Consider the following 12,883-nt stretch of genomic DNA (forward strand, 5'->3'; position numbering starts at 1 on the left):
AACCTTGAGGCGGATGGCCTACAACAGCAAAAGACTACATCGGGTTCCACTTCAGTCAGCCACTTCTGTCAGGTAGTGGGCACAGGCTCACCAAATACTGGAGAGTTGAAGACTAGAAAAAACTGGTGTGATTAATCTTGATTACTGCTGAGGCACACAGATGGTAGGGTTAGAATTTGGCACCAACAGCATGAATCCATGGGCCAAACCTGCCTTGTGTCAATGGTCCTGTCAGGATGTAGGGAATGAGAGAGGCTCTGGACCCAAGCACAGAGTTCACAATAAACAGGAATATATTTGTACAGAAAAAAGGCAAAAATAAACAAACTCCAGTGAGGGAGAAAACACAAAAACAACCCTGAAGAGGGAAAAGGCAATCTAGCCTGGGGCAGGGGAAACTGGTTGCAGGACCGACTGGACCGGATAAACATGAACCAACCAACAGGGACTGACCAACAGACAAGACAGACTGGATAAGATCAATCGAATACACAAGACGAACTGGCACTGGACAGCACACATGGGGAGACTAAAATAGGGAAGGAAATCAAACAGGTTAATGCAGGGCAGGTGAAACAAATAAACGAATAATGGGCAAACAAGGAGGTGGGATATGACGTAAGACAGAGAGACACATGGCGATGCAGAAACAAAACAAACCCACGTGCTCTCACAAGACAACAAAACACCCGAATGGCATGAGCGCACATCGTTAAAGGCAATAAGGCTATATATGTCCATGCCAACTGACAAACAAGGCGAGAAAATGCGTAGCAACTCAAAACAAAGCGATGCCACGCATTCTCACATTAAACTAAACCTTGACGTACATCGTGAAGCAAACACCACGTGATGCATACAACAGGCGACAAAAACAAGACAGGACATTTTTATTTTTATTTTATATTCATATTCAAATTGATATATAAATATTTTTATTTTAAAAATGTTTTTTATAATTTGCAATGAAAAGAGCATTCACTCTTTACGCAATCACCTACTCGGCAAAATATGCCACATACTAAAATCTCTATGCGGTAGATCAAACATTGAAGCGGCATCTGTCTTATCTAAAAAAGCTTGGCCTAAGATTGCTCTTCTGCTTAAAAATGTTCCACAAATGCAAGCCAATTGGAAAACAAATTCCCTTACACCTGTGGCAGGGCTCAGATGTGCGATCTCAAGAGCTTTAGGACACTATTCATGTATATGGATCAATAAAATACTTTGGATGATGGGGGTCTTTGTTGTCTAACTGCATCTCCTTGACAACAAGCCTCATCCAGTGCCGTAACCTAATCAACTTGACCAAGACGACTCTAATGGTCAAAGGAATGCGATAAAGAGGCACGTTTGGCTGGGGTCAGTTAGACAGATGCATCATTCATCCACATTTTGCACACAAACAACCTGCCTTGCAATAAAACAGAGCATTCGCTGCCTTTAAAGGAATAATTTACCTAAAGAATGAAAATTCTGAGAATATTTACCCTCATGACAATAAGGACCTTTTATGTAAACTCATACTTGAAAGGCATAAATCTTCCCCATAGAGCAAGATGACTCACTCAATGTTATAATATCCTCTGTCACTCTTTCTGTACTGTTCAGTGTCTAATGCATGTCCTACATTTCCAGGAGACTTAATATAAATCAGAAACAAAGACTTCTGAAATGGATCTGTACACCATAATAATCAGGTTCCCAATGTTTGCTTAAAATATTTTCTATATGGTATATATTATATTTGCTTAAAATATTTTCTAATATTTTCTATATGCAGACTGATCTCACTGTGAATTCGGTGACAGTAGGTTGAAAGTTCTTCAGCTGAAATTGGTCTGTGCTTACCAAAATAAGAATCACTGCCCCCAGTGGTCGAAGCTGGAAGTGTCGTTAAACATATGGGCACGTGTAAGTCTCAGTGAAATGTCCACAGAGTGTTGCCAAAATAGAGTTGAATTTTAAGTGGTAAATAGGGATGTCACAAAACATCTGCATCTTATTTTTGATACATTTTTGAGACATCGATATATTAACATCAGCCGACATTTAAATTAGAAACCTAATTTTTGTGCTTTCATTTCACTGCCAGTTGCCTTTCATTTAATCTAGTCTGACGTAGTAGCTTTGTGAGACCACAAGGGGGCGACACAACATTTATTGAAGCTGGTTCTGGCATGGACAAGAGACACATCACACATACAATATGAGCTGATGGCAGTCAAAAGTTACAAAGGTTGTTGTATTTCTTCAAGAATGAACAAGTAACGTTGATGAGTTTGCAGGTTAGTGTATGAAACTGTTGTAACTGCAAACTGAATGATTAGAAATGGCTAATAATTTATTATGCAATTTCTCTGTATATAGATTTGAAGAGGTCTTTAATTCAAGCTGTCAAACCACAAAACAATATACTAGTAACTGAAAATACATTGTGTTGGCTCTATGAAAGATACTTATACACAATATTTCATCCAGGAGTAAATAATGACAGGAGTAAATAATATATGTCCTTTCATAATAATTTGTGTCGAATTTAATGTGAAACTATTGAGCTCCATGGCACTGCAGAATTTTTAACTGCCTCCGAAGACGGTGAGCCTGCAATGTGTGTGTACATTCCTTTATAGAAAAGAATTATTTTGAATTTTAGAACGCACCATTTTAGAATGCACCCACTTCATTAACCCTGCCACTCACACTTTACCAAAGTTGTGTTGAGACATATGTTTAAAAAGACAAAGACACTTGTGCAACGAACAGACCGATTAATATCTGAAAAAAAAAATCCCAACATATATTGATAATCATCGAGAAAATCTTCAGATTATTGATACGTAAAAATGGTAACGATGCCAAGCCTAGTGATAAATATTGTAAAACAGTCATCAGGAATGCAAATTTTATTAAATCTACCCCCTAACCCCAACCCTAAACCCAACTGTCAGTGGAGTACAAATGTAATTTGTGAGGGAAAACGCAACACCCGACTTGCATTCATCATTGATTATGTGAACGCAATTACTTCCTGGTTTCCATTGGACAAGAACCCGTGTCTCTGAGGCTGCTTGCATAATGCACTAATAATGCCTCAGGAAAAGGTAAACACATTTGAACTGATGCAAAAATATCTGATAGGAGCTTGTCAGTAATTTGGCAGAAGGAGGTCAATGTCAGTGTACCAAAACATTTCTGTACCATTTAGTAGTTCATATTTTACTTTAGGATTGGTGAATGAAATTGTAGTTAGCTCCTAAAAATTAACAGGTCACTGGTCAGTAAAAAATTGTTTGAGAACTTCAGCTGAGCCTCACCGTGGACTTTACGATCTAAGGAAATAATGGAACTAATTTCACAAGAGTTTAATCAAAGTGACCTTCTCAACCCCTGACACAACTCTATTTTACTTTCCCAACTTGTTGCCTGCCAATGACGCAAGTTCTCCATACAAACTCTGCAGCGCTTTGAGCCAGGATTGGGTCAGGTTTAGTACATAATGTGGAACCAGACAGTCTGGTTTTAATGGAGCAATGAAAGACACTACAAAATGGCTTCCAGAGGGCCAACTGAACTGCCCTCCATCCCCTCCCAAACACAGCTGCAGCAGCGACTGACTTTGTCATCATGCCAAGGAGGTCTTCAGTGCTCCCGTTGGGGATAATTGGTCTGATGTTGCTGAAGACTGATCACAGAGCAAATCCAGGACTAATGATACTGCCTCACCACACTCATCATGTGCGCTGGCTCGGAGGACCCCTTTTAGTAGGCCTAGACTATTTTTGTTTGGTGGGCAAACTTGAAATTATGCATTTCTTGTGGTTCTTAATGTCTTTTCTTGGCTCACAAAGCAAACATTCAGATTTTGTTGAGCTTAGGGTTAGAGTATATCTGAATAGAACAGTTGTGTGCCATTCAGAACTTTAGAGAGTTTAGAGTTTAGAATGCCTTTCATATTCTTACATTTAGGTAGCAAACAAAATGCATAATTTTTATAATTTTTACAACAAAATTATAACAAATGCATGTACAGTAAAAAGTCATGTACAGTAAATGCAGTCAGTGTATTTTTGTATTCTTTTATAATGTAACCAGTGTCAGAAATGAAGGCATGCTTGAGGCAGAAATGCCTCCAAAAATACCCCAAAAATTCTGAATGTGGGGGAAAAATGTGCCCTCTCAATGAATTATTTAGTTTTTTTATTTGTTCCATGTGCTATAGTTCTTAATATTCTATTATAGTCCTAGTTACACATAGTTTGGCATAACATTGATGTGATTTAATTATATAATAGGTAATAAATTCTCAATGTATCAGTGAATTTATTAAATTGACGTACTTGACAAAAATAGATGAGATAAAATTAAATAAATGCCTTCTGAAAATCTAACACGGGGGCATATATTGTAGCTCATTTATATAAAACTGAATTGCTTACCCTGACTCGAGCATACAGATTACCTATTGACATGCTATTACACACTACATATTTTTCAACATCAGGTGATTTGGCCAACCAATGATTTCAATGCAACATATAGAATGTTGGGGTGGGGGGGTGGGGTGGTGGTGGTGTTGCAGTATTGCATTGATCATTTGTGTGTGTATGTAGGAGGGGGTTGGAATGTACTTGTTGTACTTGCTTGTTTTGATTATTGGGGTTACCTCACCCCATTCTCCCCGGAATCTGCTCCCCTGTTCATAAGAAATAGCCATAGAAGAACTCTAAATGTTGATGTCAATATTAATTTTTAAAGCATTATCTGTGAACAACGTGATTTTTGTGGTGCTGTATGTTTATTTAAACATACAGTCAAACGTGCAGTTCATTGTTATCATACTGGATGGATCAGATATGTTGCATTACTGATGTTCCAAAGTAATGGACCTACCTGGTTAAAGTGCTCAAGTCTTTTCTTCACTACTACAAGAACTGGATCAGCAATTCTGACTTTTATCTCTGGGTTATGTATCTGGGCTTGCAGTCCATTCCCCACCACGTGGCCTGCATAGCTGCAGTGGAAACAGAAAAAAAGATAAGTTACAATTACGGAAATCAAGCTCTCTTTGGACTGATAATGATCTCCTAATTTAATCTTTTCCAATGCCTAAATATGCAAAGAATGCTCAAATCTCGTCTATCAGAAACAGGTCCAGCGATCGATTGGATGCTCAGACAGCCATTTACTCACATAAATGATTCATTATGCAACCCACAGAGAAGCCTGAAGACACAACTGTGATGCAGATGTGTATTACAGATGTTGGTCAAGAAGGTGAAAGGAGGGCGTTCAGCAAAGTCCAAGCTGGTGAAACACAGACAAGATATTCTGCTTTTTCAGGACACTTTGTATCACACACAAAAGGGGTCGTTTCTGAGAGTAAACTTTCTTGCACCAAAAGGAAGCTAGTCACAGTCCAACAAACTGAACAGAACATAGCGGTCTCAAGACATGCATTAAAATGTTGAAATTTGACACGTGTCTACAAATGTGCCATTCTGGTGCAAGACTGCGCAACTGTCACGTCCATCTAGTGTATATGCAAAATAGAGATGGCCATTTTCAAGTAACTTTGTTGTCAAGTATTCTAACCCACAAAAAAAAAAAAAAAAGTAATCGATTACGTGTAAATTAAAATGCAAGCTTTTATATTGAAGCTGATAAGCTTCAGAGTTTCTCGTGCCGCTTCACATTTCCTTTCCACCATAAAAACAGATCCTTGTCCGTGGGTATGCATGACTCCAACAAGAACCAAATATGAATATAGTAGGATTCAATAAGAACCCAAATACTATGAGTATCGACACATTTGACTTTACTTGAAAACACACAAAGACGTCATTATGTCTACTTCTCTCATTCAACACCTCGACAACACACATCCATAGCACCCCTAAGTGGAGTCAGTTGCAAATGCAAGATTTGGAGAGCGAAAAACTATTGAAAGACAGTGCAGAGGGATGCAAAACTTTCCATGGAACAGCAAAAGTGATGTCTGTACTTTTTCAATGTGGTTACATACGATTTCCTTCAATAAAATATTTCCAAACAAAAAAATCCTGTAAAAAGTAAATAAATCCTGTAGACTTACATTTAAAGAGGGGGTCAAGCCATTTCTAGGGACAAATATATCATAAAGACTTTGTAGTTGGCTGGTATGACTTGGGCCAGTAAGTAACCACCTTAGCAACCACATAGTAATGCCCTGGCAACCACCCACAATGTCCTAGCATAGAAATTGTGAATTTTGCATGAGCAAGAACCTCTTAAATGTTCTTGAGAAAATAAAAAAATGTATGTAATGTCTTAATATTAGTGTTATCTGATCTTATTATCTAGTCTCAATATTGGTCACCATGTGACATTCAGAGTGCCATAAGCATCAGCCTTTGAGATCAATGGGTCAAGCATAGGCAAGTCAGTTAGGTTAAGAATTTGATTATGCATGGAGAGTGAGCTTTAAATACAAACACAATCAGATGGCTGAATACTGAGTACTTAACATCTTTAATGAGGGAATGAACTATAATCCCATGAAGCATTGCGAATGATGTAATATAATTAAAAACAATGGAGAATTAATTTATTTTAACGCCATTGGAGAATATACATATATAAACAAACATAGAAGTAGTTTGAGAGTGTAGGGAGGCCGACACAATTGCGTCATTTGCAATGCGCCATGGAAGTGGGCGCTCGCTGCAGAGCTCTTTTGCTGCGCTTTGTTGGTCACAATTCTCTAATTGGATGCTTGTTTCCCTTCAGGATCATGGGTGATGTAGTTGTTCAATAAGGATTCTACTATTAAAAATGATTTAAAAAATTTAAGTTGAAAAAAAACTAATGGCTTCAACAGAATAATATACCATTGATTAACAACCTCAGAGGAGTCTTTAAAGGCTAAGTTATCGTTAATAATCAATTCCACTATGGAAAGAAAATCAATGGGATTTTAACTTCCAGGACCAGATTGTTGTGATCTGTAGTGATGCTTAACTAAGCAAGACTGCTAATTATAAATCATACAGTAGAAAAGGAGCATCCTTTCTTTATTTGTTACACATGTCCATATCAAGATAAAACATAAAATACACAATTTTTCAAAGCCATTTATCTATGAAATTGATAAGTTATCATGCAGAAGATATTTCCAGTAGACGTCCTTGAGACAGACAGACAGACGGATCAAAGGGTGGAGGGGTGGGGGGCTCATATAAAGCTCAGCAGGGGAGCAGAATAATATAACTGTGTGCCTGCGCATCAATAAATTAATGCTTGTGGGAGAAATTGCCCGCTGTTTCCACCAGTTAATCTGAGTGAATAAATAATGACACCTTCATTCTGCATTCTGCATCCGTACAGCATCATAATACACAGCTCATTTTGCAAGATGGGAGCACTTTGTCAGGAACTGATATGCACTGGACTTATTTATTTGTTGGTTTTGCTTTTTGGCTGCAATATTTAAATGCATTTTGGCAGCTCAGCTGGTCACATAACAAAGGTGGCAGGTATGGTAGAGATATGTGAGTATTCAATATTTGCAAGGGGAGCCTTATTTGGCTTATTTAAATAAAGAATGAGCTATCTGTAGATACTGTCATTTTACTGGCTCATTCTTTCTTTGCTAAACTAAAGAGGGAGCAATCTGCTCAATATGCTTTAATAATCATATATTAAAGGATATATATATATATATATATATATATATATATATATATATATATATATATATATTAAAGGTCCACCTTAAAGGACTACTTTACGCAAAAATGAAAAACAAAACAAAACTTCTGTTGTCCTTTACTCACCATTACCTTGTTTCAAACCCATATGACTTTCTTTCTTTCTGGAACACAAGAGAAATATATATTTTTTTAAATGCTGACGCTACCCCTTTTTGTTGATAATATGAAAATGAATGGGGATTAAGGGGCCTTTCATACTAAATGCGCTCTTGCATGAAAAAACAAAATGCAGCACAATAAATAGAAATTAACGCAGGTGTCTCAAGTCACGTAAAAGTTGCCGTTCTTTTTAACCTGACACGGCATCTAAAAATCATGCTGATCCTGAGTTAGACAATGCTAACCGCAAGAGGGTAAGCTAATTTTAAAGATTTCAGTATGCATGCTGTGCACAGCATGTACATTTCTTAATGCATGGAATACCCGGATGACCTACTATGTTATGTAAAATATTGTTTCCTCAGGGCTGTTGCTTAAATTCATGAGGCGAAAAACAAAAAGGTTTTCCCATATACTAAGGAATGTAAAGACATATAACTGAGTCTGTGCGCCTGACTTCAACTTCTAGTTCGAGAGTGAAGAGGAACTGATATTGAACTCTTTCTTGATTCATCGTTTGATCAGAATTATAAATGTTAAGACATTTGTATACAACAACATAAAAAATTCAACAAGCATCTTTATTTTTACATAAACGTCCAACATAGTGAGGTCAAGTGATAAGAACACAGCATCCTAACTAACAAATAATTTAACTAATTAAGTAATAAACAAACCAATTAACGAACTAAAAAACTAATTATTGAACTACCTATGGAGTAATAGTAAATAATAGTTATCAAATGAACAAGCTGACATACTAAATAACTAATAAAAATGAATGAACAACCGAACATATCATCTAATTAAGTAATAAATGAAAAAACAGATGAACTAACTAACTAACTAACTAACTAATGAACTAATGAATACATGAACAAACAAAAAAATAAACAAACTAAGGAACTAACTAAATAACTAACAAATGATCAAAGTAACATACTAAATAACTAATGAACTAAGTAATGAGTGTACTAACTAGCTAACTAATTAACTACAAAATAATTAATGAATAAACAAACATACTAATGAAGAAACAAACTAAGGACCTTACTAAATAACTAACAAATGAATGAATTAAAAACTAGCAACTAGCAACGAACAAGCTAACTAACTAATGAAACAACTTTTGAACTAACAAACTTACTAAGTTACTAACTAACTTACATACTTACTAACTTAACAAATTAACAAATTAACAAACAAACAAACTAGCAAACCAACTTAATTACTAAACAACTTGCTAACTTCCTGAATAACTAAATAACTAACAAATGAATGAATGAACAAACCTATGAACAAACAAACTAATAAATGACATACAAACTAATTACTGATTAAACAAAAATACTAACTAACAAACAAACAAAGGAACTAAACACTAACAAATTAACCAACTAACATTCTAAATAACTAACAAACAAACCAACCAACCAACCAACTAACTAATTAACTAACTACTAACTAACTAACTACTAACTAACTAACTAATTCACTGCAAACAAATGATTGAATAAGCATACATACTACAAACCAACAAACTTAGGAACTATCTAAATAACTAATAAACTAACAAACTTACTAACTAACAAACAAACAAGCTAACTAATTAACAAACTAAATAACTAACAAACTAATTCATGAATAAACTACAAAACTAATGAACCAACTTACGAAATGACAAATTTACTAACTAACTAACAAATGAAAAAGCTAACTAACAAACAAACAGACAAATTAATAAATTAACAAATTAACAAAACTAACTAATGAACGAACAAACCAATTTATGGACTAACCAACTTACTAACATAACAAACTAACTAACATTCTTCACTGATCTGGCTGTTCTCAAATTTTAGCTTCATCGCTGTCAGCTAAAACAGAATAGGCTTACACAAAAGTAAAGAAACATCACAACAAACAAGCCACCTTATAGAGCACTTTGATTATGTCATTGTCAAACTGTTTCAAATAAACTACAAAGAATGTGTCAGGGTCTTTAAATGAATACACCAGAGAGAACAGGGGTCTTGTGTGGTGTTCAGTGTGGTGGGCTTGTCACTGCTTTCACACACATTTCTCCCAATAATTTGTGGCCAAATAAATCCAAACCAGAAAAAAAAATGTTGGAGAAAAATATTTACCCAGCTCAAGACCAGAGTTTACAGTTTCCCTTTGACAAGACGCTGCTGATTTTCCCATGGAAACCAAACACACACACACACACACACACACATGTTGGTCTACCTATCATTATGAGGACTTTCCATAGACATAATGACTTTTATACTGTACAAACTATAGATTCTATCCTCTAAACCTAACCCTACCCCTAAACCTAACCCTCACAGAAAACTTTCTGCATTTTTACATTTTCAATAAAACATTGTTTAGTATGATTTTTAAGCGATTTGAATTATGGGGACACTAGAAATGTCCTCATAAATCACATTTATAGCATAATACCCTTGTAATTACTAATTTGTAACTTACAAAACTGTCCTCGAATCACAAAACACGCACACATACACACACACACACACACACACACACACACACACACACACACACACACACACACACACACACACACACACACACACACACACATCCCCTGTAAGGAACAGAGCTCCAATTAATTTCAACTGCTATATTGGATAAGCTCATTCGGTTGCTCAGAAGGTTATGAAACTCTGCACCTAATGGGCAAGCAATATCCGTTCATGGGCAAAACTAGCAACACAAAAGATTATGGGCTCAATTCCCAGGGAAAAATCATACTAATAAAATGCACAGCTTGAAAACACTGTAAGTTGCTTAAGTATCAGACAAATATTCTATTATACGGTTTCATATTTTATGTTTTAAAATATATTTTAGGTATATTTTGGAAAATTATTTAAATATATTTTGAATATAAAATGCACAAAAAAGGCCAAAAATATATATTTGAAGAAAAAAAAACTAAAATAAATATGGGAGTGTCGAGTGACGTCTCTGGAGAGCAATGTCGCGAGAGGAAGGACGGTAAGGATTGACACCTGTGGGAAAATATCTTTAACAGCTGTTTGTGTTTGCAGTGAGAGCTGAGAGGGATATAACAAAAACATAGTGTCGAGGCTGCGGTTAATTCCCGCCTCACCATCCACTAATCTTGGGAATAAATTGGCCAGCATTTACTATTTATTAAGGGGAATGTGTGTGGAGGGGTCCCACAACAAAGCGTATATCGGTGTGTGGTGTGTGACTTGCTGGCTGGGGAGGTGGAACCAGGGCCGTCTATGTCAGCTCCACATCAGGAGGACGTAAGGGAGAGGGAAGTCTTGTCTTCCCCAGCCCTTAGAAGATTCCCGGCTGGGGATTTCATTCTGAAACAGATGCGAGATGTGACCCTTAGGCACGCATTAATCAAGTGAATGTGATTGATGGTCAATGCCTCCAGGCAGACGTTGCACTCACATATCCATATTTTTCAATTATTAAGGATCGGTTGTATTGAGTGACGCAGGACGCTCAGACAAAGGAGGATACAACCCAATTAATAGTACCATAGGGCCGTCGGGAAATGTTATTCCAGACAGATCATTATAATGAAATGGAGAGTCACTTTCGGGTAGGGAAAAACACTAGACCATGTGATGGCCCATTTCTATTGACTGGGCATTCACGGGGATGTTCACAGGTGGTGTGCGGCATGCCGTGAATGTCAGTTGGTGAATCCCACGGCCACCTCAAAAGCGCCATTGGCCACTTCACATTGATCAAGGTCCCCTTCAAAAGAATTGTCATGGATCTCATCGGGCCATTAGAGCGGATGGCACGTGGGCATTGCTTTGTGTTGGTTCTGGTGGACTACACAATGCGATATCCAGAAGGAGTACCTCTGCGCAACCTCTCAGCACGTAGTGTTGCAGAGGCACCCTTCAGAATAATCTCCTGAGTGGGGATTCTGAAAGAAAGCCTCACTGATCAGGGCACAATGTTTATGTCACACAACACAAATTATTGTGGATTCTTGTCGAATGATTTAATCAGACACTACAAAAAATTATTCGTTAAGTGGCTCGAGCCCCTATTATTTGAAGTACGCGAGGTTCCGCAAGCCTCCACGGGGTTCTCCCTATTCAATTATTGTACGATGCGTGTGGTGATGGGAAATTATCTCTAACAACTCTAACAAAGAACAGTCCAGTCCGCCGGAGGAGAGGGAGAGAGACGCACAGTCATGAAAATACTGAAAAGTGTGTAGAAATAAAGAAATAAAGAACATGTATTGTTTATCCGGCTCCTGTTCCTTTACAAGAGTTCAAAGAACCTGCCACAAAATACATTTACAAAACATTTATATAAATATTTTAAAAAAATAAATATGGTGATGTGGCTGAGCAACGTCTGTGGAGAGTGAGGCTGTGAGAAGAAGAAGGGTAAGGATTGACACCTGTGGGAAATTATCTCTAATAGCTGTTCTGTGCTACATTAAGAGCTCGACAGGGATAAAAAGGGTCTCCAGATTGCCGGAGGGGGGAGAGCGAGATGCACAATGCTGACTATGTGTGATTCTGGGAGGGCTAAAAAGCCATTTGCTTGTGTGTTACACTGAAAGAGAGCTGAAAATAAGAAGACTCACGTTGGATTGTTCACCCGGCTCCCGCTTCCTCCTTCAGAGGGTTTTGTCACAATATATTACCACTATATTTTCCTTTTATTTTATTATTTGTCATTTTATTCTACAGAAATGTTGAAAATACTCAAAAATAAAAAAAAATAAAAAAAATATAAATGTGTTTCAGATTGCACTTTGATGCTATCCTATCTTTTGTGAATTCAGATGTGTGCCTTCTCATGTGTGTAATAACCAGTTACAAGAGACATTTTGGTTGCTGGTTTTCCATCCTATTTATTGTCTGTGGTGTATGAAATAGGGAAGGGCCCATGCTTATGTAGGACAGCTGTAATATATCTAGTCAGCTTTGTACTGCACAAAGCAGTTCCGATTTAAAGCAAATTAAATCAGCTGTTTGGAATTATAG

The 12,883-nt window shown here is 36.9% G+C and overlaps 1 protein-coding gene across 1 annotated transcript in view; it reads right to left on the bottom strand.

Moving 5' to 3' along the window:
• LOC127641404 (glypican-5-like) overlaps positions 1-12,883 on the bottom strand; it is a 52,469-nt gene that overhangs the window by 16,849 nt on the left and 22,737 nt on the right. The window contains exon 7 of the mRNA XM_052124406.1: positions 4,894-5,014. Within this exon, the coding sequence (XP_051980366.1) occupies positions 4,894-5,014 (121 nt within the window). The remainder of the gene's footprint in view (positions 1-4,893; positions 5,015-12,883) is intronic.

This window comes from Xyrauchen texanus, chromosome 50 (assembly GCF_025860055.1).
Source record: "Xyrauchen texanus isolate HMW12.3.18 chromosome 50, RBS_HiC_50CHRs, whole genome shotgun sequence".
Lineage (NCBI taxonomy): Eukaryota > Metazoa > Chordata > Actinopteri > Cypriniformes > Catostomidae > Xyrauchen > Xyrauchen texanus.